Source organism: Camelus ferus, chromosome 33, assembly GCF_009834535.1.
Source record: "Camelus ferus isolate YT-003-E chromosome 33, BCGSAC_Cfer_1.0, whole genome shotgun sequence".
NCBI classification, from domain to species: Eukaryota; Metazoa; Chordata; class Mammalia; order Artiodactyla; family Camelidae; genus Camelus; species Camelus ferus.
Genome location: NC_045728.1, coordinates 3,955,387 through 3,981,062, shown reverse-complemented (window position 1 = coordinate 3,981,062; position 25,676 = coordinate 3,955,387). Strand labels below are relative to the sequence as shown.

The 25,676-nt window shown below is 46.2% G+C and overlaps 1 protein-coding gene across 3 annotated transcripts in view; it reads left to right on the top strand.

Moving 5' to 3' along the window:
- BARX2 (BARX homeobox 2) overlaps positions 1-25,676 on the top strand; it is a 64,651-nt gene that overhangs the window by 5,654 nt on the left and 33,321 nt on the right. Inside the window, exon 1 of one of the 3 annotated variants that reach the window (XM_032472541.1) lies at positions 3,456-3,632. The exons of the other annotated variants lie outside the window; for them this stretch is intronic. Within the exon in view, the coding sequence (XP_032328432.1) occupies positions 3,533-3,632 (100 nt within the window). The 5' untranslated portion in view covers positions 3,456-3,532. Of the gene's footprint in view, positions 1-3,455; positions 3,633-25,676 lie in introns of those variants that run through there. 3 annotated transcript variants of the gene reach the window in all.

Here is a 25,676-nt window from a genome sequence, read left to right as displayed (position 1 = left end):
GTGGTAACAGACGCCAGGAGTCTAAGTGAAAAGCCTGTTGGGTGTGTACATCCCAGGAATCTGTATGAAGAGCAGGAAGGACAGGACAGTTAAAGTTTGTTTAGATTGTAAAGAGAGATTACAATGAAAAAAGGGAAGGAATAGGGAAAAGAAAGAGTGGGTTTCTTGGAAACTCTTGAAACCACTAGATTGTGCCTTGCAGGTAGCGTGGTGCCCTGCACAATGGCCGGAGGGGCAAACCAAAGGTGGCTTCTGAAACTTCTGTTCATGCACAGATAGTAAATGACTCAAGTTGATTTTACTGGGACACCTGCTGGGTCCCTTGAGGGAAGAGGCCGGGCCCACCCAGCATTTAGCTTTCGCCTCAGAGGACTGAGTCAGTGTTAATGCAGAAGCATTTTCAGGTGCTATTTGGACTTTGTTTTGAGGTCAGGAGGAAGAGGAGCAGAGGTGGAAGTCAGGTCCACGCCACCTGAGGCTCCCCCATTTGTATGAAGTCTGTGATCGTCTGTGGGTGTCACGGGGCCTGCCGGGCCCTGCTCGCACTGGTCCTGTGGCTAACCCAGTGATGAGCTCGTAGCTGGACCGGGTTAGAGGGCTGTGGACCCTAGAGGAGAGGTACAGATCGAAGCCTCATTTTGCATCCACTCTTGGAGATGCTGTTTTCCATTCGGGTCCTGTGGATGCGGGGTTTTTACTGTGGTATCAGAGTGGACCCCACTCACAGCTGATGAGTTGCTTTCTCATCCAGAACTTTCCAAAGCCCATGGGTGCTCACTGGACTGATGGGACCCACCCTGCTGCAGGTGGTACGTTTCTCTTGGAAGGAGCATGACAAAGAGAAAAAAGAGAAGGATTGAGAACATGTGGGCAGAGACTCCCCATATGTGGCGAGGCCCCTCTGCCCCGCCTGGCAGTGTTTCAGCTGCTGTGAGTTTGGAATGGTTGTTCCTCCTTCCAGGGCACAGATGACAGAATGAGAATTGGCGCTAGAACTTATTAATAACAAGGTTTGGGCAAGGACCTTGAACCAGCTCGGTGGTATTAACAAAATAACAAATACTCTGTTTCCAGGAAGGGAGGTTTTGTTTTGTTTTGTTTGTTTATTTTTCAAACCAGAAAACCTTTGCAGACCCTCAGGATTGAATTTATTTTTATTGTAGCTTAATAACAGTTAGAAAAAGAGATGTCTTGTTACAATTAATGCTCTAAATAAAAACACAGTTAATTTTCCATTACAGCGTCTAATTACTTATCATCACCAGGACGTTTTTATATGGCAATTTAACTTCTTGAAAGTGGAAACTTGGCACACATTTAAGGAAGAAAGCAGTGCACCTGGATAGATACCAGACGATGGTCTAATTATATTTGGGCTGGAGTTGACTCTTAACACACGAGTGCTCCGCGGAAGACAGGAGGAGAGTCAACAGGGAAAGTCTCTGGTTTCTTTAGCGCTGGTTGAAACTGAATATGGAGGGAGGTAATCTGCGTGAGAGGTGATGTGCAGGTGCATCTGAAAAGGGCCCTGCCAGCCACTGACGGAGGCCAACGTCAGGACTCCCGCTAGGCCTGGGGGTCAGCTCTATGCTTCCTGATGCACGGGGGGTGTTCGTAAAGATGAGCATGGCCTTTCTCCAGGGAGAGGCCGGACGCAACTGAGTAGAAGCCAAGTTGGGAGGATCTCAGCATGAAACTGAATCTGTTAAGAGTCCAGGCAGAGCTTACGTGATTCATGTTTACTGCATCTCTCTAGCTTACTGCCCACGGTGCCCTTGGGAACACGGTCTTCTGGATATTGGGGATAGATAAGTATTTCCACAGCGTGCCTGCCACCAAGGTGATGTCAGTGCGCGTTTGATCATTATTTAGAAAACACTTCTGTGTGCAGTAGTGACGTGATGGTTGTCCCTTCACTTACTCGAGGGTCACTTACGACCTGTGGTGATCTGCGGCGGTCTTGGGCCTGGTGGCATCTCATCAAGTCATGGCTGTATTTCCACCCCAGGAATACCCAGCAGGTCCCTAACACCGGTTTACCTGCCAGGCTTCCCTCTTCCCAGAATCCCTTTCACCCAGTGACATGACCATTGTTGAAATTCAGGATCATGGTCACTTCACAGACAAGGTCACAGCCTAGACTGAAGGATGTGAAACTTCGATGTTTAGATGAAGCAATACCCAGGAGCATCGACTTTGCACGTTCTCCTGATGGTGGCTTATAAACAGCAGAGTCCTGATACTCTGACTCTGGCGGAGAAAGCGGAGCCGGGAGAGTTGCCGAGAGCTCCTGAGTCCTGAGCTTTTATCCCAAAGGGAGCTATGAAGTGGGGAGAAATGCAAGAAGCACGTACTCTGTACCCCGAACCTTCTTCATACTCATCACAGTAATAGAAATAGTGACTTTCTTTTGAGTGCTCAGCATGTAACAGGCCCTGGACTAGGTGTGTTATGATCGGTTTCCAATTATTTTTTATGAATTCTTCATTTTATTAGTGGAAAGCAGAGAAGTTAAGTAACTTTCCCAAAGTCACAGCGTATATGAAGGTCTTTTACAAAACCACGTGAAGAAAGGCAAGAAGACAGGTTGGCAGTTCACAGAAATGAAGACCTAGGTGTCCCGTGAACGTGAAAGGATGTTCGGCCTCCCCGGTCGTCAGGAAAACACAAGTGAAAATGAGGTACCATCTCATCAGAACCATCAGACAGATAAACTAGAAAGAGTCTGGCTGACAGACTTGGTCGTTTGCTGACGGTGAGAGTGTGGTTTGGTACAGCTGCTCCAGGGAGCAGCCTGGCAACACCTCGAAGCTGCAGAAACACGTGTGCTGCCCGCTCAGCAGCCCCGCCCGTGCTGGTGCCTCGGCCATCCCTGCACGTGTGCAAAGGGCCCTGGGGGAGGGACGCCCGTTTCTGCGCTGCTGATGATAGTGGAAGATCTCTGGCTGTCTAACTGCCCTTCGGAGGGAAAACAATGGAATCATACGTGTTAATTCATGCAGTGAAATTCCGTGCAGTGATGAGTATGAATGAACCAGATCTACTTGTATTAATACTGATAAGATTAAGGAATACAAGGCTGAGGGGAAAAAAAAAGTTGTAGATTGATACTTAACAGTCTAATACCATTTACATAATGCTTGAAAACATGCAGACTAATACTGTGTATTGTTTAGAGAGGCCAGGGCATGGGACTGGGAGGGCTACACATAGATTTTTACTTTTCTGTGTAATAATTTATTTATTAAGGAAGAGAAAAGGCCTAATGTAAGTCAAATTAAGATTTGACAAAGCTTGTTCATGGTTACACAGATGTTTATTTCATTATTCTTTGTATTTTTCTGTATGTTTGATATTTTCTAGAATACAAACATCAAAACAATGGCACAGGAGACCCCACATATCTGTGAGACTTGATCTTGGGGGACTTTTGAGGGCTTGCATAATAGCTTTCTATCGTGAAACAGAAGCTTTTAGCTCCAGAGATTCCTGTGCAGTCTCACAGTGGCGAAAGAAGAACTTAATTAGACACATGTGTCCAGCTCACCCTAAAACCACCACTGCAGCTTCTGAAATTGGCTTTGGATCTCACTCACCTCCCCGACTGGGCGGGGACATCATTTATCACCACGGTAACCGCTCTTCCCCCAAGTAATGCTTTGGCATGTGAATAAACGGGCTCCGCGCTGCGTGCTAGGGCTGGAAGGAATTGCTGGTGAAGTGTGTGTGGTGTTTGTTTTCCCCAAATACACATCGATGATCATGCAAGCAAGACTTGTTAGTTTTAGACTCATAGACATAAAAAGCAAACTTACAGTCACCAGAGGGGAAGAGGGTAGGGAGGGATAAATTGAGAGTTCAAGATTTGCAGATACTAACTACTGTATATAAAATAGATAAACAAGTTTCTTCTGTCTAGCACTGGGAACTATATTCAGTATCTTGCAGTAGCCTATAATGAAAAGGAATATATGCATGTACATGGATGACTGAAACATTATTCTGTGCACCAGAAATTGATACAACATTGTAAACTGACTAGACTTCAATTTAAAAACAAAAACAGAAACAAAAACAAGACCTCAGACCAGATGTGGCCCGAGTGCCAGTTTTCCAGCTCCTGTTCCAGAGCAGAGGCCGCATCCTGCCTGCAGCCTGCTTTTGTAAGTAAAGTTTTATTGGAACACACACATGCACACAGAGTTGTTAGGTTTTTTCCTTTCTTCTTAATGATGTTTAAAGTCACAGTAAATTGCCTTTTTTTTTTTAAAAAGAATTTACTTTTTATTGAAAATAAATGTATAACAGTAAGTAGATGGCTACAATAGCAAAAATGTATAACCCTATGTATGTTTATTTTAATATTTATTTATTTAAGTTGATGTTCGGTCAGTTACAATGTGCCCATCGCTGTGTACAGCAGTGTCCCAGTCATGCATGTACATACACATATTCATTTACACAATTAATTGCCTTTGGTTGCACTTGCTTTTATACCTATCTGCTCATGTGATAAACCAGCCTTGGCTTTTGACCAGTGGTCATTACTGTTGACAGTTTAACTTAAAACATTGTCTAGGGACATCTGTGAATACCAAAGAATCAAAAAATGTTAAAATGTAGCTTCTTAGCAGGGACCAGTCATGTCCATATTGGCATATAAGCTGCCTGAGTTCTTTTTATTTTTCTGTAACCATGATTTGACTTTAAAACTTCGATGTGTGGTGTCAGGGATTGGTAAGAAGGGAGGAGAACCGTTACCGTGGTAACCACACAGCGCGCTGTCTATCAGGGATGGTAAGCGGTGGTCCTGTGCTTTGGAGAGGTTAACCTGGACCACATTACTCTCCAGGGACATCTGTGGTGGCAGGTGCTTTGTTCAGCGTGTCTTAACAGCCAAGACATTCGTCTTTTCTCTGCAAAATACTTCCAGTTGATAAATGTTGCTTTAAGATATTTTAACAAAAGTCTGGCCCTTCGGGAGCACCAACTTTCTGTGTCCCTCCATAGGGAAGGGACTCCTTGGTGTGAATGAAACAGTGTGTGTAGCCAGGAGGCTGCCAAAGCGTTTCCCCCTCCAAGACCACCTCTCTCTGTCTGAGTACACACAGGAACAGGGAAGCAAGAGATTCCCAGCGCTCAGGGCCATGTCCCACCCCAGCCGCCGGTGGCCAGGGTCGCTGTGCTTTCCTGGGTACTGGGCAGGGCGGCTGTGGTCAGCAGGGGCTGACGATCGCTTCTAGAGGCGGGTGGCCGACTTGGACGTGACTGAAGGGCTGGTGGACCTATCAGATTTGCTGCCAGTGAACAGACCTTCAGGAAGGGTGGCAGGAGCGAGGCCCTCTGCATTTTATCTTCCCTGGATGGACACACAGGATGGCCATGGTGACTCAAACAGACTGGAACTTCATTTGTGTCTTTCTCTGTCCCCCTCCTGGGTCCCTCCAGTGAAATCTTAGCCCTCATGAAGTGGGCTGGCCAGGCTCAAGGCTGTGAACAGAGTGAACACCATCGAGAGACATGTTCCAAAGGGCTGCGGCTGTCTGTCCAAGATAAAATCTGGCCGCAAGCCTGCTGCTCTGCAGTCAGCTCACTGGCGACCCGTTTGACAGGTGCACCTTGGATCTTGTCTTTGGAACTACTTGGGAAAGGACAAATGAGGATGTGGGATATTTAGGGCAGCTTTGAACACGTTTCCCTGTGGGAAAGGGACGTATTTTTAATAAAGTTCCACGTCTTTTCTTTTTTCACAACTGAACATTTTATTGAAATGATTGGTGAATCAGCCCAGAGGATGGTTTTCTGGGGAGGATGTTGTTAATTTTGTTATTCCTGGATATTTCAGCAATGCATTATTGCTCTTAGCATGCGAGACAGCTGTGTATCTGGGAAGCACGCTTTCAGCCCTCAGTTCAGAGGAGGCAGAAAGGAATACCCTGGTGGAGGGCTGGTTTTTTTTTTTACTGGGACATTGAGCCTTGGTAGTTAGCACAGTTAGCTGCATACACAGAACATGTGCCACTTTTTAGGGGACTGCAAAATAAAAATAACAACAGTTACAAAGGGTAACGGTGTGCCAGGCACTGGGTGCTTGTCTGCATGAAGTCTTGTAAACTAAATGGAGAGCCTGTCAGAAATGGTTATTATCATCACTGCTTTTCGGGTGAGGAAAGGGAACCTTGGGAGGTTAAGAAAATGGCAACACAGTCACGTGAGGAGGTGGCAGTGTTGACACTGGAACTCAGGTCTGTCTCTTTCCATACAAAGCTCCATCCTCTACATAATCACACGGAGGGGTGTCGATTAGAAGTCAAGTCTGTCTCCTTCCATGGGGGCTCCTTGCTTTATGTAAAGAGAGGTGCAGTGAGTGTGCCAGCTCCCTACGGATTCACGTTGAACCCATTAACTCCTTTACACGTATTTATGACCATTTTCTGTGTGCCAGTGTGTCTTTCATGTCCTGTGTTTATTTGGGTTCTGAGCAATTCCATACGAATCCTAAGCAGCACTGCTGTCTTTTCGGGGGGTCTGGATGGTAATTAGGTTTACTTATTTGTGTATTTATTTACTTTAATGGAGGTACTGGGGATTGAACCCAGGACATCGTGCATGCTAAGCACGCGCTCTGCCACTGAGCTCTACCCTCCCCCAGCAGCAGTGCTTTCTTTGGAGGAAGTGAGTGGCTGGAGGATTGGAGACCTGTTGCCATCCCCTGGGTGACCATGAGCTCACCCATTGCCTCCGACGTCAGTGTCCGTGGCTGGGTGGCGTCCCAAGGCTCCTGTGGTCACGGTGCTTCCATGGGTTGTGGTTACTGAAGAAAGCTTTTCTGTGGAAGTCAAGAGTGGGATTCCATGTTCATTCATTCATTCATTCATTCTTGTGAACAGAGAGAAAATGCTTAACCACTAAATACCAGCCATTTGCTTTGACAGTTAAGACTTGGAATATTTTTCATGAAATACTCATTATTAGGTTCAGTGGGGAAAAAGTCTGGCCATTAGTTGGGTATCACTTAAAACAAAAGCATAAGGAATTAATTGTTTTCACGGTGTCTAGTTGGGCTGGCGTGGGTTCTGTGAGTCTCTATTTTTAAAAAGATGAAAATGAAAAGTCAGCTTTGGGAATCACTATAGTGTCGATGACAGCTTACAGGTAAGATTGAGGGAGTACATCCTGTGACTCAAATATATGAAGCCATTAGTAAAGTCATTCTAGTGGGTGGACTTTGAGTCAGGTGATCCTGGTGGTGTTTGTGTTTTATTATCTGTGTGACCTTAGGCAAGTCATTTCGCCTTTCTGACACTGTTTCCTCATCTATAAAAGGAACTTGGTAATAACTACCTAAGAGGGTTAGCCAGGTAGGTTAAGTGAGATGATGTGTAAAGCATTTAGCTTAGTTCCTGGCACGCAAGTGCTCAGTAATTGGTAGCTTCTATTACCAATAATTACCTTATAATAATAACCTCATCTCAGTTGGCTGAAGCACAGCCCTTCAGAGAAAGATGACTATTCTTGGTGAATGAAGCTCAAGAAAAATTAAATGTCCTTAAAAAAAAAAACAACCCTTTCACCCTGGGGCATTCTTGTGGGTTCTGCCACTGGACTGGATGCCTTTTAAGGCTTCTTGCAACCTGGGTGGTCTGTGAGATGTTTACGTTCACGTCTTCATGAATAGGTATGTTTTATTCCCCCCACCTTTCTATTCTATGATGTGAATTCAGAAGGTTGTAGATTCGCACATGAGGGCACAAGCAGGCCAGGCACTGTGGCATCGCAGAACGTGCTTTGTTACTTTGTTTTTCACAAGACTAGCCCGGGATCAGGCACCCCAGGAGCTGTGTCATCACACTGCTGTGCATCTCGAGAACCGTCGAAGAAAAGTGGCAGAACGTCTCAGCACGGTTAGTTTTGTCTTTTTCTTTGAAGAGTAGCGAGAGGGACGGTCTTTTCTTCGGGGGGAGGATACGAGTAGTTTCATCCCCTTATCTCAAGTACTGAGAGAGAAAAGGAGTTCACTTGGCACCTGCTTTTCTAACGGGTGGTGTGGAGAGAGGCAGCGGGGTGGGGCGGTGCCCATCGTCCTAGTATGTTAGCGTCCCAGTGATTCAGAGGGAAGCTGCGAAGGAAGCCCCTGTATGACAACTTGCAGGTGCTGGCGTGGCTTGTTTACGGTTGCGTTCTGGCCACCGTGCAGGGCTGCACGCGCAGGGTTCTGCACGGCTGTTTTCCTGGAGTTGTGTTGAACTAGTCACTAGTGTCTTAGGAAGCCAAGTATCTGCTGATGAAATGCTTGCATTGGTGACTCCCCTCCACAGGGAGAGAAAAGTTCTTTTTATTTTTTAGGAGTGATATATTTTTTTAAAATTTTGATCGAAGTACAGTCAGTTACAATGTGTCAATCTCTGGTGTACAGCCCAGTGTCCCAGTCTTGCATATACATACGTATATTCGTTTCCATTTTTTTCCATTAAAGGTTATTACAAGATACTGAGCATAGTTCCCTGTGCTATACAAAAGAAACTTTTTTTAAAAATCTACTTTTATGTATAGTGGCTAACATTTGTAAATCTCAACCTCCCAAATTTATCCCCTCCCACCCCCTTTAGAAAAATTCTTTTGATGAGGCAAAGGAAGCCCCCCTCATGGTGTGGAGGAAGCCCCAGGGACCAGGGCAGTACCCCCATCCCCTGTGTATAGTGAGGGTTCCTACGAGCAGTCTCTAGTGACGTCATCCAGGTTCAGGGCAGGTGGGGGCAGGACAGGTGGACTTGTCATCACAGTGCTTTGTGGAGAGAACACTGACGGGTCCCCTAGACGCCTCAGAAACGTCGTGGAAATAGGACTCAGTTGGAGATGTGGGTGTTTGGCAGCTTGCTGAGAATATTCTGCTCACCTGGTGAACTCAGAGAGGCAAAGCATTTATATTCCAGCAGGAGGGGGAGCCGGCAGGTATCTGGGAGGGGAGGTGGGGAAGGAAGCAAGTCATTGTCCTGCAACACGGGATCCTGACATGCTTGTTCAGCATTTCTTGTCCGCAGTGGGAAAACAGATTTGAAAATGAGAATGGAACACTTCATTTTGGAAATTGCCTCATGAGTACATGCTTATTATCAGAGGCGTTCCTCATAACTGACAGTGGCTGATGCCTTGGGATGGGGCAACGGCCTGCCCAGCTGCCCAGGCTGCCTAATTATCATATAGATGTTAATGATGCACTCCAGAGTTTCAGCATCCCGGTGGTTACTACATTACAATGCAGTCACAGTGTTCGTGCAGGAAGTCACGTGCACTCGAGAGGGGAGAAGGACAGCGTGAGAGCAGAGTTCAAGGTGGAAATCCTGTTAGAAAGCCTCCCTCTCGGCCCTCCTCCCACTCATGGCCTCACTTTCTGCTGCTGATAAAACACGCCCGCCTCCCCGGTGTTGTTTTGGGGAAGAGTGATTAACTAGGGAGTCTCAACTTAATGCCCTGCAAAGATGAACGGCGGTGAACGAGCAGACTTCACGGGAGGGAGCTGAGCAGTCTCGGGGCCGTCCCGGGCATCACTGCGCTCTCTGGACAACCAGACTGGGGGCCGAATTTGGACCTCCTCTGTCTTCTTTCTGCCATGAGCTGAGAGTGGTTTTCACACCTGTGCGTGGGAGGAAAGAAATCAGAAGAATAACATTTCATGACAGGTGAGACATCTGTGAAGTCCAGATATTGGTGTCCCTAAAGTTCTACTGGCCCACAGTCCCTCCCATTTGTGTCCATATTGAGTCATTTTGCCAGAGAGAGAGTGTGGCCTGCAGAACCTAAAATATTTTCTCTCAGGCCCTTCACAGGACAAGTTTGCAAACTCTTGATCAGGACTATTGGCAGCAGGGTTCCTGGGCTGTGAAATGAAGTTGCTCCTGATCCACGCAGTATGATGTCATTCCGGGGCGCAAAACCCCAGACCGCGGTTGTGTTACCCTGTGACGCGGGAGACCTGAACGCGGGAGCGTTGTGCAGAGTTCTGCAAGGACTCTCTTAGACTGAGGTCAGGCCCTTAGCAAAACGGACACATTTCCAAACCTTTCTAGAAACAACACTCGATTTTTCCGCACAGAGAGAGGGGTCAGAAATATTTGCAGTAAAGTGGCTGCGGTGCCACTGAATTTGGGGGACTTTTCTTCATGGTCCTAAGCCTCTCTGGTTTTCCCAAAGGAAATTTGAGAACGACAGCTTCTGAGAGGCTAGGAGCATCACAGTTCCTGACGTTTTCTAGTTTGAGGTTTGGGTGACTTTTATAGGCTTCTCGTTTGACTTTAATTTGTTGCCAGTCTTTTGAAATAATAGTGATAATAGCAAACATTATGCAATCACGTTTGCACAGCCCCACCCGGAAGGGTTTGCATAGCTGGATAAAGCACTTAATTGCTGTGCAAATGCACATCTATAGGTGCCTCTGGGAACTGTCAGCTCTCAGTCCGGGCTGCCAGGCCTTTCAGGAAGTATGAAGCATGGTTCTCTCGGGGCCTCAGTCCACCCTCACTTTGGTTAAGGCACTTAGGTCCGGGTGAGGCTTCAGTTTTCCAGAGCAGCCCGGAGTAGTGAAGCCCTTGGCAAGCGGGACACTGAAATGAATCTGATTCGGTGCTAGCTTCCTAGTCATTGTTGGGTTTCTCCAGCAACTTGGATTTTGCCCCTGACATTGGGATGAAGTGGAGAAGGGTGAGGACAAGTAGAAGGTGGAGTCACTTCAGACGAGGAGATGATTGATGTTGCTGGTAAAAATTCTCCCTGGAAGAGGTGTACATGTGGTCCACGCTGCATCTAATTTCCTTACTCCACATCGGAGTTGAAGTTCACAAAATGACAAGTAATAATGATAAACAACATAAATATAAAAACAAATGAACATCACAGCAAACACTCACATGATACTTACCACATACCAGGCACTGCTCTGAATGCCTTCTGTGAATTAACGTATTTAATTCCCACCACGATCATGTGAGATGCTATTCTTTCATTTAATAGATGAAGAAGCAGATGGAAAGAAGCAGGGAGAGAGACCTCTTCTTGGGTGGGACAGTAGGAAGAGGAGAGGAAGGAAGATTCTTGGTTGTATAGAGACTGAGTACATTAAGGGATAATCTCTGATTTCTGTGATGTTAATAGAAAGACAAAAACCCTTCTCAAAAAATATGGGAGGAAGAGCAGAGGAGAAATGCAAACCTTGTCACACATAGGGACATGTTGTTACCTCATTTGGAGCTTAGATGCCTGAAGAACTTCTTATTTTCAAAAGAATGGTGCTGGGTACAGAATAGATCTTCAGTAACATTAAAAAAAATTTCTTACATTACAACTCACTTGACCTTCCTTACCTAGTTCCTTATTTCTAGGCTATAAAAACACCCCTAGAATGATGAGGACATGTTTCTTTCCAGGGAACAGTCAAGTTCTTGCAGAGCTGAGGCCCTAGGGAGTGTGTCAGTGCCCAGATTTGCCAAGTGAGTTGAGGATGGACGCAGTTCACTGTTTTATTATCTGCCATGCTCCGCTGCCTTAGCTATTGTTGCAGGCTAGGTATGATTTAAGTAAATTTTACCTGACTGGTAAACTATTTTTAAAAAATTAAATGTTAGGTAGATAAAAATATTTATGTAATATGTGTAAGCTATAAAGAATAACAGTACACGAACACCTGTGTGCCCACCACTCAGGTTAAGAGAAAGGACGTTTGGTCTGCCCGTGCCCCTCCCTGGCGCCGTCCCGGCTCTGTCCGTTAGAGGTACCAGCATCTCTGTTCTCAGTCCACACCCTGCTTTTCTCTGTAGTTTTACCATGTTCGTATCCCTAAATCACAGACTGCTTAGCTTTGCTGGGTTTTGAACTTTATCTGAATGTTACCGCACTGCGTGTATTTTTGTGACTTGTTTTTTCACGTTGCATCCAAGATTTGGAATCACAAAGATTTCAAGAGTCCTCTCTGGGATGTGTGGCTACAGCTCACTCACTTTCGCTCCAGTATCGCATCCAGGCCATAAATACTCCTCAGTCTCTGTACCCACTCCTTTAATGGGCTTCTGGGTTGTTTCCAGTTATTATAGATATTGCTGCTTCAACAGTGCTTGTTAAATTCGTTTTTAAAACCAGTGATCAGGAGGACTCATTTAATTAGTTTTTCTGTGAAAAAGCATAGTCTTAGAGCTTAATGAAAATGAATGACTATTCCTTGCACAGATACAGTTTTCATTTGGGGGCACACACTACCTATTAAATGGGTTTATTTTTCATTGCTTTTAGGGTTAAATTTTTTTCCAGAATTGACAATGATGTATATATTTTTTTCCCTAAGTGAATCAAAGCATTTATTGTAAAAAAAAAAAAAAATCACTGGAAAAGAAAAGAACTCTGCCCAATTTTACAATGAAGGTTTTGCAAATATTTTGATAAACAAAATTGAAAATACTAATTTTCATTTGAATGTGAAGTACTTTCTTCTCTAAATTAAACATTAAGTAAGCTTTTGTCATCCAGAGCAACAAGCAGTATTGCATTATGTAGGTAAGATGGTCTTTGCCCACTCCTGATTATTTGTAGTCTAGAAAATAAATTTAAAAAAAATTTCAACTTAAAAAGATAGGCCTTGGAGAGCATTTGAAATCATTTACAGAGTTGTGCCAAGGCACAAAGGTTTAAAGCAGGTAAGGCTCCAGATCCACCCCAGCTGGTTTTGACTGGGAAGAAGACCAAAACTCAGAGTAATTCGATCACGTAACCGCAGTCACAGAGACCTGCCGTGCCTTCCACGCATTAATTTTTTTTTTTTTTTATTGACTGGTAGCCTGTTTACAGTGTTGTGGTAATTTCTGGTGTACAGCATAGTGATTCAGTTATACACATATAGATTCCTTTTCACGTTATTTTCCATTAGAGGCCATTATAAGGTATTGAATACAGTTCCCTGTGCTCTACAATATAAACTTGTTTGTATATTTTATATACAGTAATGTGTATCTGCTAATCCTAAACTCCTAATTTCCACCTCCCCACTCCCTTTTCTCCCCAGTAACCATGTCTGTGAGTCTGTTTCTGTTTTGTAAATAAGTTCATTTGTGTCATTTTTTTTTAAGATTCCACATATAAGCGGTACTATACAGTTTTTGTCTTTCTTTGTCTGGCTTACATCACTTAGTATGACAACCTCCAGGTCCACCTGTGTTGCTGCAAATGGCATTATTTTATTCTTTTTCATGTGCCATGCCTTTGAAATTCAAATTCTTTAAAATAGCTCTATGAATCTCTAGTTTCGTTTCCAAATGAGAAGCCACAGCTACTTTTCATAATGGTTTTTTTTGGTTTTTTTTTTTTTTTTTTTGGCTTCAGTGTCTTCAATTATTTAGCGTCCTTTAAAAAAGACCTTTAATACACTCTACCACAGCATTTGGGGTTTGATTTCCTGCCGTGGCTTGTCCGCACCCTGCGCACCGCGCCGACCTGCAGGGACTGGCCCGCGGCGCCTGCTGCCCGGCGGGGACGAGGCCTCCTGCCTGCGACCCGCGGCCGCGCGGCGCTGCTCGGGGCCCTGCTGTCGTGGGTCGTGGGGACAGGGGTGGCCGCGCGCGCGGGGCGGTGGCGGCTGGTGCCCCGGGCGGCCCTGGGCTTTCCCTCCGCAGGAAGCGGCAGCTTTGCAGGGGCGACCTTAATGAGGTCACCGGGATTAGGCCATGCGTTTGGGGCTGGGTGTGAGGCTTTTCATGTCCCTGGAATCTCCCCGGCCGCCCGGCCGGCCTGAAATAGCCCTGCTTCGGCGCGGAAGAAATGCAGCCTCATCCTCGGGAGCGGGCCAGCTCCGCGTGTGCCGGGGGTGGGCTCTGACTCTCCGCCTTTAAGGAGAATCTCTGAAAGCTTAGGAGTCGGATTGAAAAACCTGATGGGAACGGCACGGGCCGCGGGGCCGCGTCGTGGAGGCTGAGTTCGGAGTTCAGCAGCGCTGCTACTGTCCCGGTGACTTGAGAGCAGCCCTGTGCTTTGCTGGGCCTCTCCTTTTCCGTGGGGAAGTAGGTGTAAAAACACGAAGCTCATGGGTTTGCCATGGAGGTCGAATGGGCTAGATCTCCTGAATCTTATATGGGCACAGGACTTCACCTCTGAAATATATTTAAGAAAAAAGAGAAAAAAGAAAAGAAAAGAAAAGAAAAAAGAATCCAGGAAGAGGGTATATAGTTCAGCCGTGGAGTATGTGCCTAGCAAACACGAGGTCCTGGGCCCAGTCCCTCCATTAAATCTATCAATCAATCTTAATTACCCCCTCCCCCCAAATACAGTGCTGTATGTCAATTATATCTCCATTAAAAAAAAAAAAGGAAGGGAAAAAAATTGAAAAAAAGAGAGAGAAAAATGAATCCTACATTTCCTCATGTCTCTGCATCAGAAAGCCAGGAACACATCTGTGAAAAGCCGGAGATACAGCGATGGCTGGAGTCACAGCCTGCCCAGCGTGTCTTTACTCATTTGTCTTACTGTTAGAATGTGTTTCTCTGTTTCTCAGCTTTCCGTGCTTCCTCCACAGAGTTGAACCTGCTCCCGTCCAGGAACCACCCCGATGCTACACCTGCAGTTTCCAGATGTTGCTCCTCCCACACCCACTTTTGTGGTGGTGGTTGTTTTGGGTCTTAAGAATTTATAATCTGCAGCTCGCCACACTTAGCTAATAGACTGTATTATCTGGAATGGTCTGTTCTGTCCGGAGAATCCTTAAATTGAAGGCCTTATTTATCTATATTAACTATCCACTGTTTTTTTTTAATTCTCTGAGTTTGTGCTGACTGTACTTCACCACGAGGGATAACGGTTCATTTCAAGTTAATCTACGAGACTAAAGTGTAACCTAGTTGGTGGGGGACCAGAGTTCAACGGCAGCTGTTAAACAGTGCATAGCAACTCCTCACAATGGCTTAAACATGAAAAAGAAGTCGGAGTAATAGAATATGCTGGAATTTGACGAGGACGAGGAGTGCTGCAGGACACGGGATGGAACTTGCAGTTGTAGACAATGGCTGCGCTTCCAAAGACCAGAGCCCCCGAGCCTTCAGCCCCTCGGTGCCCCAGGAGAAAGGCTGGTGGGATTACCAGCAAGGCTCCTGCACAGCTCGGGGAACGTTGCTCTCCGTTGTCACACCACACCCGTTCCTTTCTTCCGCAGTTGAAGTTCCATATGGTAGAGACACATAGACTTGCCACCTTCCTGAACCATAAAGCTGATGATTGGAATAACTGCAGAACCTCTCAAAATGTTCAGAGATGAAAAGTGGTAAGAAACTGAAAGAAGTTAAGTCACCTGGTGCACATAACTGGTATCAAACATCTTTTCATGAGAGAATCTGGTTGAAGCTAGTGGATGTCGAAAAATGCCCTAAAAATGTTTATAGCATCATTTAAGAGTGCGGACCCATTTGGAAATAAAAATTATTAATGAATCGCTTCTTTTTTGTGCACAGGAAATTGTACAGATGGCTGTGATTTTGGGGGGATTTTATACAAAATCTGATTCTAAGTAAGTTTATCAAAAACTTAGTGCCTGCATTAAAAACCTTAGTGAGTTAAATCTAACGCTTAAATGATGGAGTGATTCACACTATACACTTTCTGACTAAAACAAAGAAAATCTAACAGCACTTACTGTTTCAACTAGAGTGCATTAATAAAAAAAATTAATGAGCACTTACCCCCAGGTGTTGTGCTAGGAGTGTCCTTATGATGGTGACCAAGCATCAAGGTTCTACCCTCGTGGTTGTGGGAGGGAGAGGCAGCTGAATACTTGTGAAGTGACCAGCGCAACACATTCCATGATGCTGGAAGGTGGGTGTGCTGAGGGGCACCTAACTTAGGCCAGGACAGGGGTAGCAATTAGGGCAGACCGCAGGTTGGAGAGGCAGGCTGAGGGCAGTGTTCTCGCACAGCCAGCACTGTTTCTAAAATGAGTTCATTGTCCTGAAGTCATGAATATAACTGCACATTTTTTTTTTGCTGGTTAAATCTTACGACCTTCAGGGTGACTATTTTTATCACCAGTCTGTATAAAATGTAGATGTCAAATCAAATTAGTAGAATATTAACAGCAACACTGTCTACAGTGCCTCTTTAGAAGTTGTGCTTTATGGAAAGCAAACTCATGGTCACCAAAGGGGGAGGGGTGGGGGAGGGATAAACTGGGAGTTTGGGATTAGCTGATACAAACTGCTGTATAGAAGGTAGATAAGCAACAAGGTCTGACTGTGTAGCACAGGGAACTATATGCAATACCCTGCAATAAACCATAATGGAGAAGAATATGAAAAAGAATATACATACATATGTATAACTGAATCAGTCTGCTGTCCACCTGAAACTAACACAACGTTGTTCATCAACTACAATTAAAAAGAAAGCTTGTGTTTTAAAAATAAACTTGCATGAACTCAGCCTCACACTTGTGTCGTGGAAGGACAGTGCAGACCATTCGGGTGAATTACCGTTTTCTTTTGTTCTTCCCCTTTTCCTCTTTATTGCCTTGGAGGGTTAGGATAGTATCCATGTCTCTTGGTGAAGGTGGGGCTCTGTGTTTTACCAAGAGTGGAGGTTCATTTGATGTACTGAGTCTACTTTTAATTTTGTGATGAGCCCCCAGAGGGACAAGGGTGAGTTGTTTCACTTCTTTTGAACTCTTTTCCTTTCCAGCAGAGATACTATGCTCATTGGTGAAGTACTTGGAGCTTCTTAAATATAACATAGGAAACTGAGGAAAATGCAAAGTATGGTTAATATGTACAAATGTTTGCCTGCTCCAAGCAGATGCCCAGTAAAGGTTTTCCTGAGGTAAATTTAATTGAGAATTTAACCATTCACAGTTCATTGTAAAATATTGAAATCCTGATTGCAACAGGTGAAAAAATATAGCACTGCTGTTCTCATTGGAATTTCAGAGCTTCACGCGTGAGTATGTTCGATTCTGGTGTAGCCATCATTTGGTTGGCTAAGTTCATCAGAGTCTGCATGCGAGATCAGGAATGTGTTAGTCTGCTTTGTACAGAACACAGTTCAGCACCATTTGCAAAAGCTGAGTTTGATTTCATTTCAGATACTTGCCTTATGAAACCTGAAGAGAGCCAAGTGGCTGTGGTAGGGTTTGTAGGTGAAGGGGGCTGTGTAACTCTGAGTTTTCTTGTCCTCAGAAAGGATAACTGTGTTTTCAAAGAAACACAGTGGCTCAGATAAAATCAGGCTGGATTACTTTAACTCCTTAACCTAGCTTTTCTTTTTTTAATTTTGGGGAGGGGGGAGGTAATTAGGCTTATTTATTTATTTACTTTTAGAGGAGGTACTGGGGATTGAACCCAGGACCTCGCACATGCTAAGCATGTTCTCTACCCCTGTACTGTGCCCTCCCCCGACAATCTGCCATTCTGGGTTGCAGTTCAACCCCAAGAATGTTTTCAGAAAGACAAAAACCATAACTGCTTTTGTCGATAGCCATTCAGGGGAACATCGTACAGACCACCTCTGTGCTGGTCCGGGGGCCTAGCTCACGCCCACCTGGTAGATGAGCCCATCAGCACCGCGTTTGTGACACGTGGCGCCTCCGCGGCTGCAGGCTCTCTGGGAGTGCAGTTAATCAGACGGCTCGTCATTTGGATTTCTGTTCTCGCGCAGAGACTTTCCGATCGACCGGAGGGGTGAAGTGAGGGGACGAGTGATTCTGGAGCCAAGAGAACAAATTCAACTCTAAGCCAGCTGCCGCTTCTCCTGGATCTGGAGAGTCTGTGTTTCTGGGATTAGAATCATAGGCCTGAAATGTACTCATGCTGGTCATCCAAAGCATCTTTATTTAGCAGAGGAGAAACAGAGGTCTGAGTCAGGGCAGAAGACATTCAACGAGCACCTACTCTTTGCCAGGCTGAGGGAGCAGCTACAACAATGCGTTGTCCCCCTAAAGAGCTTACCGAGTAGTAAAGTATTACAAGTCAGTGCAAACATTGTGGAGAGGGCTGTGGACGATCAGTGCGGAGTCACCGCGGGAGCACAAAGCAAGGGATTCAGCCCAGTCTGTGTAGGAGGCAGCAGAGGCTGGCGAAGGTCTTATAAATGAGAAAACCCAAGCTGAATCTTAAAGGATGAATAAGAATTCAGCCAGGGGAACGAAGACTCCTAGGGCGAGGCTGGGGGCATCCTGGGGTGAGGAGAAATATGCCCAAAGATGAAGTGGCTTGAGACAGCATGGGATGTGTCTGGGAACCATGGGCAGCTCAGTAGGAATAGGATATGACTGCAGAGAGCAGGTGCTGAGAGGAGGGGTTGGAAAGGAGGGGCCCGTGCCGGGAGATTGGTTCTATTGGCTGTGGAGACCCCTGGTGGCAGGGGTCTTGGCAAGGGAATAACGATTGGATTTGGGTTGGGGGAGAATCATCATGGAGGGTGACCTTGACAGGGACAAGCCTGAAGGCAGGAGGACCAGTTAGGAAGCTGTTGACATCATGCAGGGATGAGGTAATGAACTCAGGCAGTGGTAGGAGAGGCCAAGGATGGAGCCCAGGGGGAACCCAGCATCTCATGGGCAGGAGAAAGTCAGGAATCTAAGCAAAGCCCTAGTCAGAGAGAGAAAAGAAAAATCAGTGTCAGGGAGAGAATTTCAAAAGGAATGGGTGATCAGCAGTGTTGAATGCAGTTGAGGGATCCAATGGACTAAAGGCTGAAAGGTTTCCAGAGCAGTGGTCTGTGGCCCAGCAGTGCCAGAGACACAGTCTGGATGTGGAGACGATCGCTGATGACCTGGACACGTGGCTTTCATGGGAACGGCTGGGGCAGAATCAACACGGCAGACAATTTGGGAGTTAACGTAAAACGAGGAAGTGGAGGTAATATCCTCTTGCGAGAAACTTGGCTAAGCTAGAAAAGAGACATTGTTAGAGACAGACATGAGTCAGGAAGACGCTTTTGTTTTTTAGCATGGTGAAGACTTGAGCACCTGTTTTTTGGCTTAAAGGAGAGTAAGAAGATTGAGGTTTATGATAAGGAGGTAGATAAAGAAAAAGCAAATATGTGAAAGACAGATCCTTCCATAGAAGTGTTTGAACAAATGTAAATGATTGTGTGTGGGATGAAGTGAAATGGTTGCTCCTCTGAGGTCCTGAGGCTTGGAGTTTAGTTCTGGATTTTCAAGGATTCTTTGGGAAACCTTGTGTGTTAATAATACATTGTGTGTTAATAAAAGCCTACAGCTTTTTAAGGCACAGATCTGGTTTGAAGTCCAAGTCCCTCACCATGAAGCGTGTCACTTGGGGCAAGTTATTCAGACACACTTGGCATTCGTTTCCTCATTTCTAGAAAAGGCTTAATAATACCCACTATGGCAATTTAACCCAGCAATTAAATGAGAAAGTGTGTGTGTAAACTCCTGGGTGTGGTGTCCAAGCAGACGTGATACAACAGCTGTTTGAAGGAATGAGGGAGTCGGTGTAAAAATCAGCCCGGGCTCGGCAGGCTGTTTGATACTGGAATGCTGCCGTCTGTAGTGCCCTGTCATTTCTAGGATTTTATAAAGAGAAAAACAAGCTATTTATGAAACGCTTTTATGAAGTTTAACGTTTCAGACGTTACCGGAAACATGTCACAATGTTTGTAAATACTGAGAGTTCAGTGGTCAGAGGATTAACCGGTTGATTACCTCCTTTTGTGACAATTTTCCAGTAGATCCTCTAAAGGAGAAATCAATCAATCAGTCAACAATTGCTAATTGAATGTCAAACTATGTGAGAGAACATTCTAGATGCTGAGGGAGACCCAAAACAAACAAGCAAACAACCACAAAAATCCATGAAGAGCTTCATGTTGGACAGAGACAAGACAGTCCAGGGAGAAGGTGATTCTGGCCAAGTCAGGAGCTCAAACCTTTCAGGGTAAAGAAGTTGTTCAGAGCAGGCGGAGAGCATTTGCAAATCACTTCTTCGTGTAGGGGCACCATATTTGGAGAAATTGGCATCAGCAAGGACCAGCGGGGTCCGTGGAGTGGCCACATCCTTGAGCTGCCACGGCTTCCCTGGCAGCTCCGAGCGTCACCAAGCTCTGAGCCCCGGGGCTTCCTCAGCCTCCTTACGGTTCTTGTCAGGAGTGAGCGGGTTTGGGGTGGTCATCACCATTGGTCGCTTACCTCGAAATCTCTTCCTTTCCACTACTTCTTGCCTACAGAGTAGATGGTGGGAGAGACAGAAGTGGATGTAACAGTGCAGTGTTGCAAACTTAATTTGTATCACGGCAGCTGGGGGCTTTCTGCATCAATTCTTGGATGTACTTAAAGGTGGCGTGACGTTTGCATCTGCCTCTGGATGTGAGGCCCAGTTCACCTGTGAGGCGGCTGCTAGTGTCTCAGCCTTCATCCTTCCAGCGGCAGCCTCCACCCTGGACCACGTTTCCTGACATGCTGTCCACCTTTAGCCACCGTGCTCACGGGCACAAGGACTGTCCCTAGCCGGTGGTGACGTGGGAGGCCTGTCTCTGCTGCCACGTCTGGTTCTTGTGTTTCCCGTACAACCTAACTGGCATTTTCTGCTGGGGATCTGGTGTCGGACCGTGGGGGCCTGAACGTGAGAGCAGTAGCTTAGCCTCCTCGCCTGTTTCTCGCTCGATCACTCTTGATTGCTTCCCCTGAAAAGTGGGTTTGGGAATCACATGGCAACTTGAGCTTTTCTGGAGGCACAGAAAGCTCAGGAGGGGTAAGGCCAGCGCCAGAGCGAGGGCTGGGCTGCTGGACCAGATGCCCGTTCTCAGTAACGACTTGATCAAAGCTTCCGTGAGAGATCACCTAGTATCCATTCACCCTGAAGTCTTTGAGAAGGAGAACCCTGGAGACCCACAGCCACGCATGCTGACAGCGCCGTGCTTGTCACAGTTCTGAGAGCTGTTGCCACATCCTGAAGTGAGCGCAGGCAGCTGGGAGAGGTCATCGCGGGAGGCCGCAGGCCGTCTCGGGAACAATGCCCCACTCACGGGCTGCAAGGGCAGGCCTGTCTCGTGTGCCAGCCAAGATGGTGCCAGGAATAGATGTCACTCCTCTTGCCTTGCTCCAGGCGATTAGAACCAGTTGAGAGGGTGACGCACAGCAGAGACCAGGAAGGACGACACAGAGGGCGCCCATTTCCCCCCCTTGGCCCAAGAGAGAAAGCAAGGGTTTGCCATTTGCCGGCCTCCCGAGTCCCCTTGCACACCGCTAGACACCTTTAGCTTGTCAGCTTGACCTGTTGGGGCCCTTCTCCCGCTGGGCTCAGAAACAGCAGAGAGGCTACCTGCTCAGCGAGAGTGATGTTGTCTTAATGAAGCTGGTGGGAAATGCCCTTCTCTTTGGAGAACCTCGCTGGTATTTTGCGTCTCCTCCCCAGGAACACAGAAGGCCTGTCCATTTGGTGTGAGCAGTGAGAGGAGGCTTCCGACAGGTGCCATTGGGAGCCTTCTGGTGGAGGAGGCATTCGGAGGGCACCAGGCTTGTTTTGATCTCTGCTCAGATGGAAGGCTTTAGCGGGCTCCCCTCTCAGGCTGGGGAGGGGACTCTTTGATCTCCCTTGCCTAATAGGCAGAACCCTCTTCTCTGTTTCCTCTAAGGACAAAAATAAACAGAGAAGCCGAGTTTGTGAACAGCTGCATAAACAATGCAATTGGGAAGTAGGCAAAAAAAAAAAAATCCGTGGGTTATATATACATTCGTACGTATATCCTCTTGATCTGCATTTTGCATCCCTGTGACCATCGCTTGATCTGAGAGAGATTTCCATCGGATGCAGTAAAAGCCAGTCCCTTAATGCTTCGAGGGGTTTAAGGCCTCAGAGCATTTGGGCAGAAGCATTTCTCTCCCCTGGACACACAGCAGTTCTGAGACATTCCAACTCTAATAATTCCGAGTGTAATAAAACAGCCCTCTTTCGTGTGCTTGCGGTAGGCTCCTCACCCTCTGGCGGGTAGGAGACGGATGATTGTCTAGTAGAGGTGATGACTTTACGCTTAAGTCCTGTGCCCCTCCCTCCCAAACAGGTCTTTCTTTTGATAGCTGTCATTTATTTAATGGTGCACCATTTGCCAGCTCACAGGCACGAAGCTCTGGAGGGTCCTGAATTTTGTCTCCTGACCTCTGACCAGTCTCCATCAGCTTTCTCTTTTGTCTGTCTCTTCATGGACACTCTTAGTTCAGGCCGCTGACCAGGACTAAGGAAACTGTTTCCTAACTGCTACTATAACTTCATGTTTAAAGACGATAAAATTGTTTGGATGACAATACGAAATACGACAGGGTGGAAAGCACACACGTTACCCTGTGGACTCTTGGGAGAACAGAGGAGAAACAGTGACTTTCCCGAGACAGCAGAAGTTCAACTCTTGGAAACCGTGTCACAGTCTAAGGCTAGTGTCTGGGTACCTTCCATGGCCCTTCCTCCCTGACCTGTCCTGTAGGCTTTTGCCTTTGTGTCTCTGTCACACAGCTCCCTCTGCCTGGATGCCTGCGTTCCTTCCTCCTGCCCATCAGAATCCTCTCTTAATCAGAGCAGCTCATGGCGTCTCCTTCCCTGAACATTCCAGGCAGAAGTGTACACTCCCCTTTCTGAATTTCCAGCATCCTTAGAATCCTTAGTCCACGTTTCATTGCGTGCCTGGCTTAACAGCTACCTTTGTATATTTCTTCCCTGTCTCCCTACTAGACTATGACTTCCAGGACAAAGGGTTTTAATTTCATTTATTCTATTTTTTGTTGACTTATAAGTTGATTTACAATACTGTGTTTGTATCATTTAGGGTGGACAGCAAAGTGATTTGGTTATGTTTATATTCAGATTCTTTTCCATTATAGGTTATTACAATATATTGAGTATAGTTTCCTACACAGTGAATCCTTGTCGTTTATCTGTCTTACGTTTAGTAGTTTGCGTCTGTTAATCCCAAACTCCTGGTTTGTCCTTCCTCCCCCTCCCTCCCCCTTTGGGGACCGTAAGTTTGTTTTGTTTCTGAGTCTATCTCTGTTTTGTATATAGATTCATTTCTGTTGGTTTTCAGGTCCCACCCGTAAGTGGTATTGTCTGTTAGTCTTTCTCTGCCTGCCTGACTTCACTTAGTATGATCATCTCTAGGTCCGTCTGTGTGGCTGAAAATGGCATTATTTCATCCTTTTTATGGCTGAGTAGTATCCCATTGTATACATACATACTGTACACACACGCACGCACACACGCACACGCGTGCACCACACACACACACACACACACAACATCTTCTTAAACCAGTTGTCTGTTGATGAGTCTTTTTTTTCCTTCAAAGTATTTGTTACCTACAGAGCATGGCATAGTGCCCAGCATAAGGTAACTTCTACATAAATACTTTAAAAAGCAAATGGCTGGTACCAACCATGGTGGCCACACATTCACCTAGTATCTGTCCCTTGTGCCCACTCTTTCTTTTTCCAACGTACCGGTATTGTTGACAAATAAAACCATAAGAGATTTAAAGCGTACAGCGTGATGAGTTGATACATGTATATGTTGTGAAAGGATTCCGCCCATCCAGTTAGTGAACACATCCATCACCTCATATATTTACCTTTTTTTTTTTTCCCAGTAGGAACATTTACGTTCTACTTTCTCAGCAAGTTTCAGTTACACGATACGACGTCGGCAGTTGTACCCGCCGTGTTATGTGTCACAGCCTCGGACCTTATTCATCTGATAACTGAAAGTCTGTGCCCTTTGGCCAACGTCTCCGCATTTTCCCCACCTCCCAGCCCCTGGCAACCACCAGTCTACTTTCTGTTTCTATGAACCTGACTTTTTTTTTTTTAGATTCCACCTATAAGTGACACCACACAGTATTTGTCTTTCTCTCTCTTTGTGCCCATTATTTTTTTCATTGAAGTAGAATTGATTTATAGTTTTATATTAGTTGTAGGTGTACAGCCTAGTGATTCAGTATTTTTATAGATGATCCTCCATTTAAAGTTATTATCTAACAATGCCTGTGTTTTCCTGTGCTGCGCAATAATATCCTTGCAGCTTATTTATTTTATGTTTTAGGAGCGCCTCATTAATAAAAATCACAAAAGTGTCACTTACTTCTCACAATCATCCTATGGCGGTGGCATTACTTTTGTCCTCATTTCACAGTTTAGGGAGACGGGGCCCAGTAAGGAATTCGTCCAGGACCATGCAGCTGGTTAGTGGTGGAGCCTGACTCCAAAGCCCCTCATTCGTATTTCTGGCTGTGCTGTCCCTCGAGACAAGGGGAGTGAAGACCTGTCTCTGCTTCTCAGGAGCTTGCTGGCCACGGGAGAGACAGTATGTAGGTGCAGCTGCCCTGCGGTGAGATGGGCTCGGTGGGGGGGGGGAGTGCCCGCCAGGCTGGGGAGCAGGGGGCTGGCGGGGCCGGTGTCCAAGGGGGGCTGCGAGCCGGGCGGACGCGGGGTTCTCAGCCATGACTGAATCTATGCCTCTCCCTTCTGAAGGTCTTAGTTCGCCTTCGTCTGCGTTTCGTGGTAAACAGTGGCATTTCCCCTATGTGTTGGGATTCTTGTGTTTCTCAGGTGATATAGGTAGTCTGTAAAATGCATAAAATAGATGATGAGAGGGAGATGGAGAGACTAAAGAAGTAGTGTCTGCAAGAATTTGTTAAAGTCAGGTAAAAAAATGTGACTGTGAGTTTCTGTTGTTTCCAAGTATCCAAGAAACACGAAGGAAGCACTGGGTGGGCCTCTAATGAGAAAAATTGACAGTGGTCCGTCAAAAGGATGTTCTAGGATTTTCTGGGCACAGCGATCCGTTCTTTCTCACGTTTGAGGGTGGACTCTCTGAGTCCGGGAGCTTGAGGGATGGGACCTGAGAGCCACGTGGTTCAGCCTCGCACACGCTGTAGGGCCTTCCTTCCTCCGCAGAGTCCCCACGGGGGTCCAGCTCTGCCTGCGCACGGCCCGGGGGAGGAGGAACCCGGCAGCCCGTTCCTGGTTCTCATTTCACTCTCTGGGGCCACACGCTGTAAACCTAACTTTCCAGGTGAAGGCCCTTCTTGTACCCCTGCTGAGTCACATTGGGCCAGCTCTGTGTCTTCACTGAGCAAAGCTGTGAATGTAAACGGAGCACCTTTTGTGTAGAATGCTATTTGCTGGGTATACAAAAGTGAGCAAGACACGGCTTTTTCCCTCTAGGAGTTCATAGCCTAATTCAGTCCACAGTTCTTGATGTCAGGCTGTTTCTGGTTACTCTGTCCCTGTCACTCTTTCCTGGAGAGTCAAGGCCCACTTAAAGGCTGGTTTCAGCAACAGGTCCCAGCAATCCCTGCACAGTCTGTGCTTTGTGCTTCTGTGAGCCAAGCCTGCACTTGCGTTGGCTCTTTGAACTGTTATCAACCCACATCCCACCTTACCCCCATCCTCACTCCACAGACAGCGGTTAAACCAGGTGTTTTCTGTGCTGTGTGTATTGAAGTCATTTAGTCACTCAGTCAGTTGTGAGTACCTCCTGAATTTTCAGCAGTCTACTAGGAGTGCTTTCTAACACATACCGTGCTGGACTAAGATGCAGTTTTGAAATTGAGCTCAGTCTAGTAGGAAAGACACATAATTAAACAGAAATTACCAGCAGAGTGTGACCGTGCTGTGATGGAAATGCTTGCAGGATGTTACACAGTCACAAAGGAGGAGC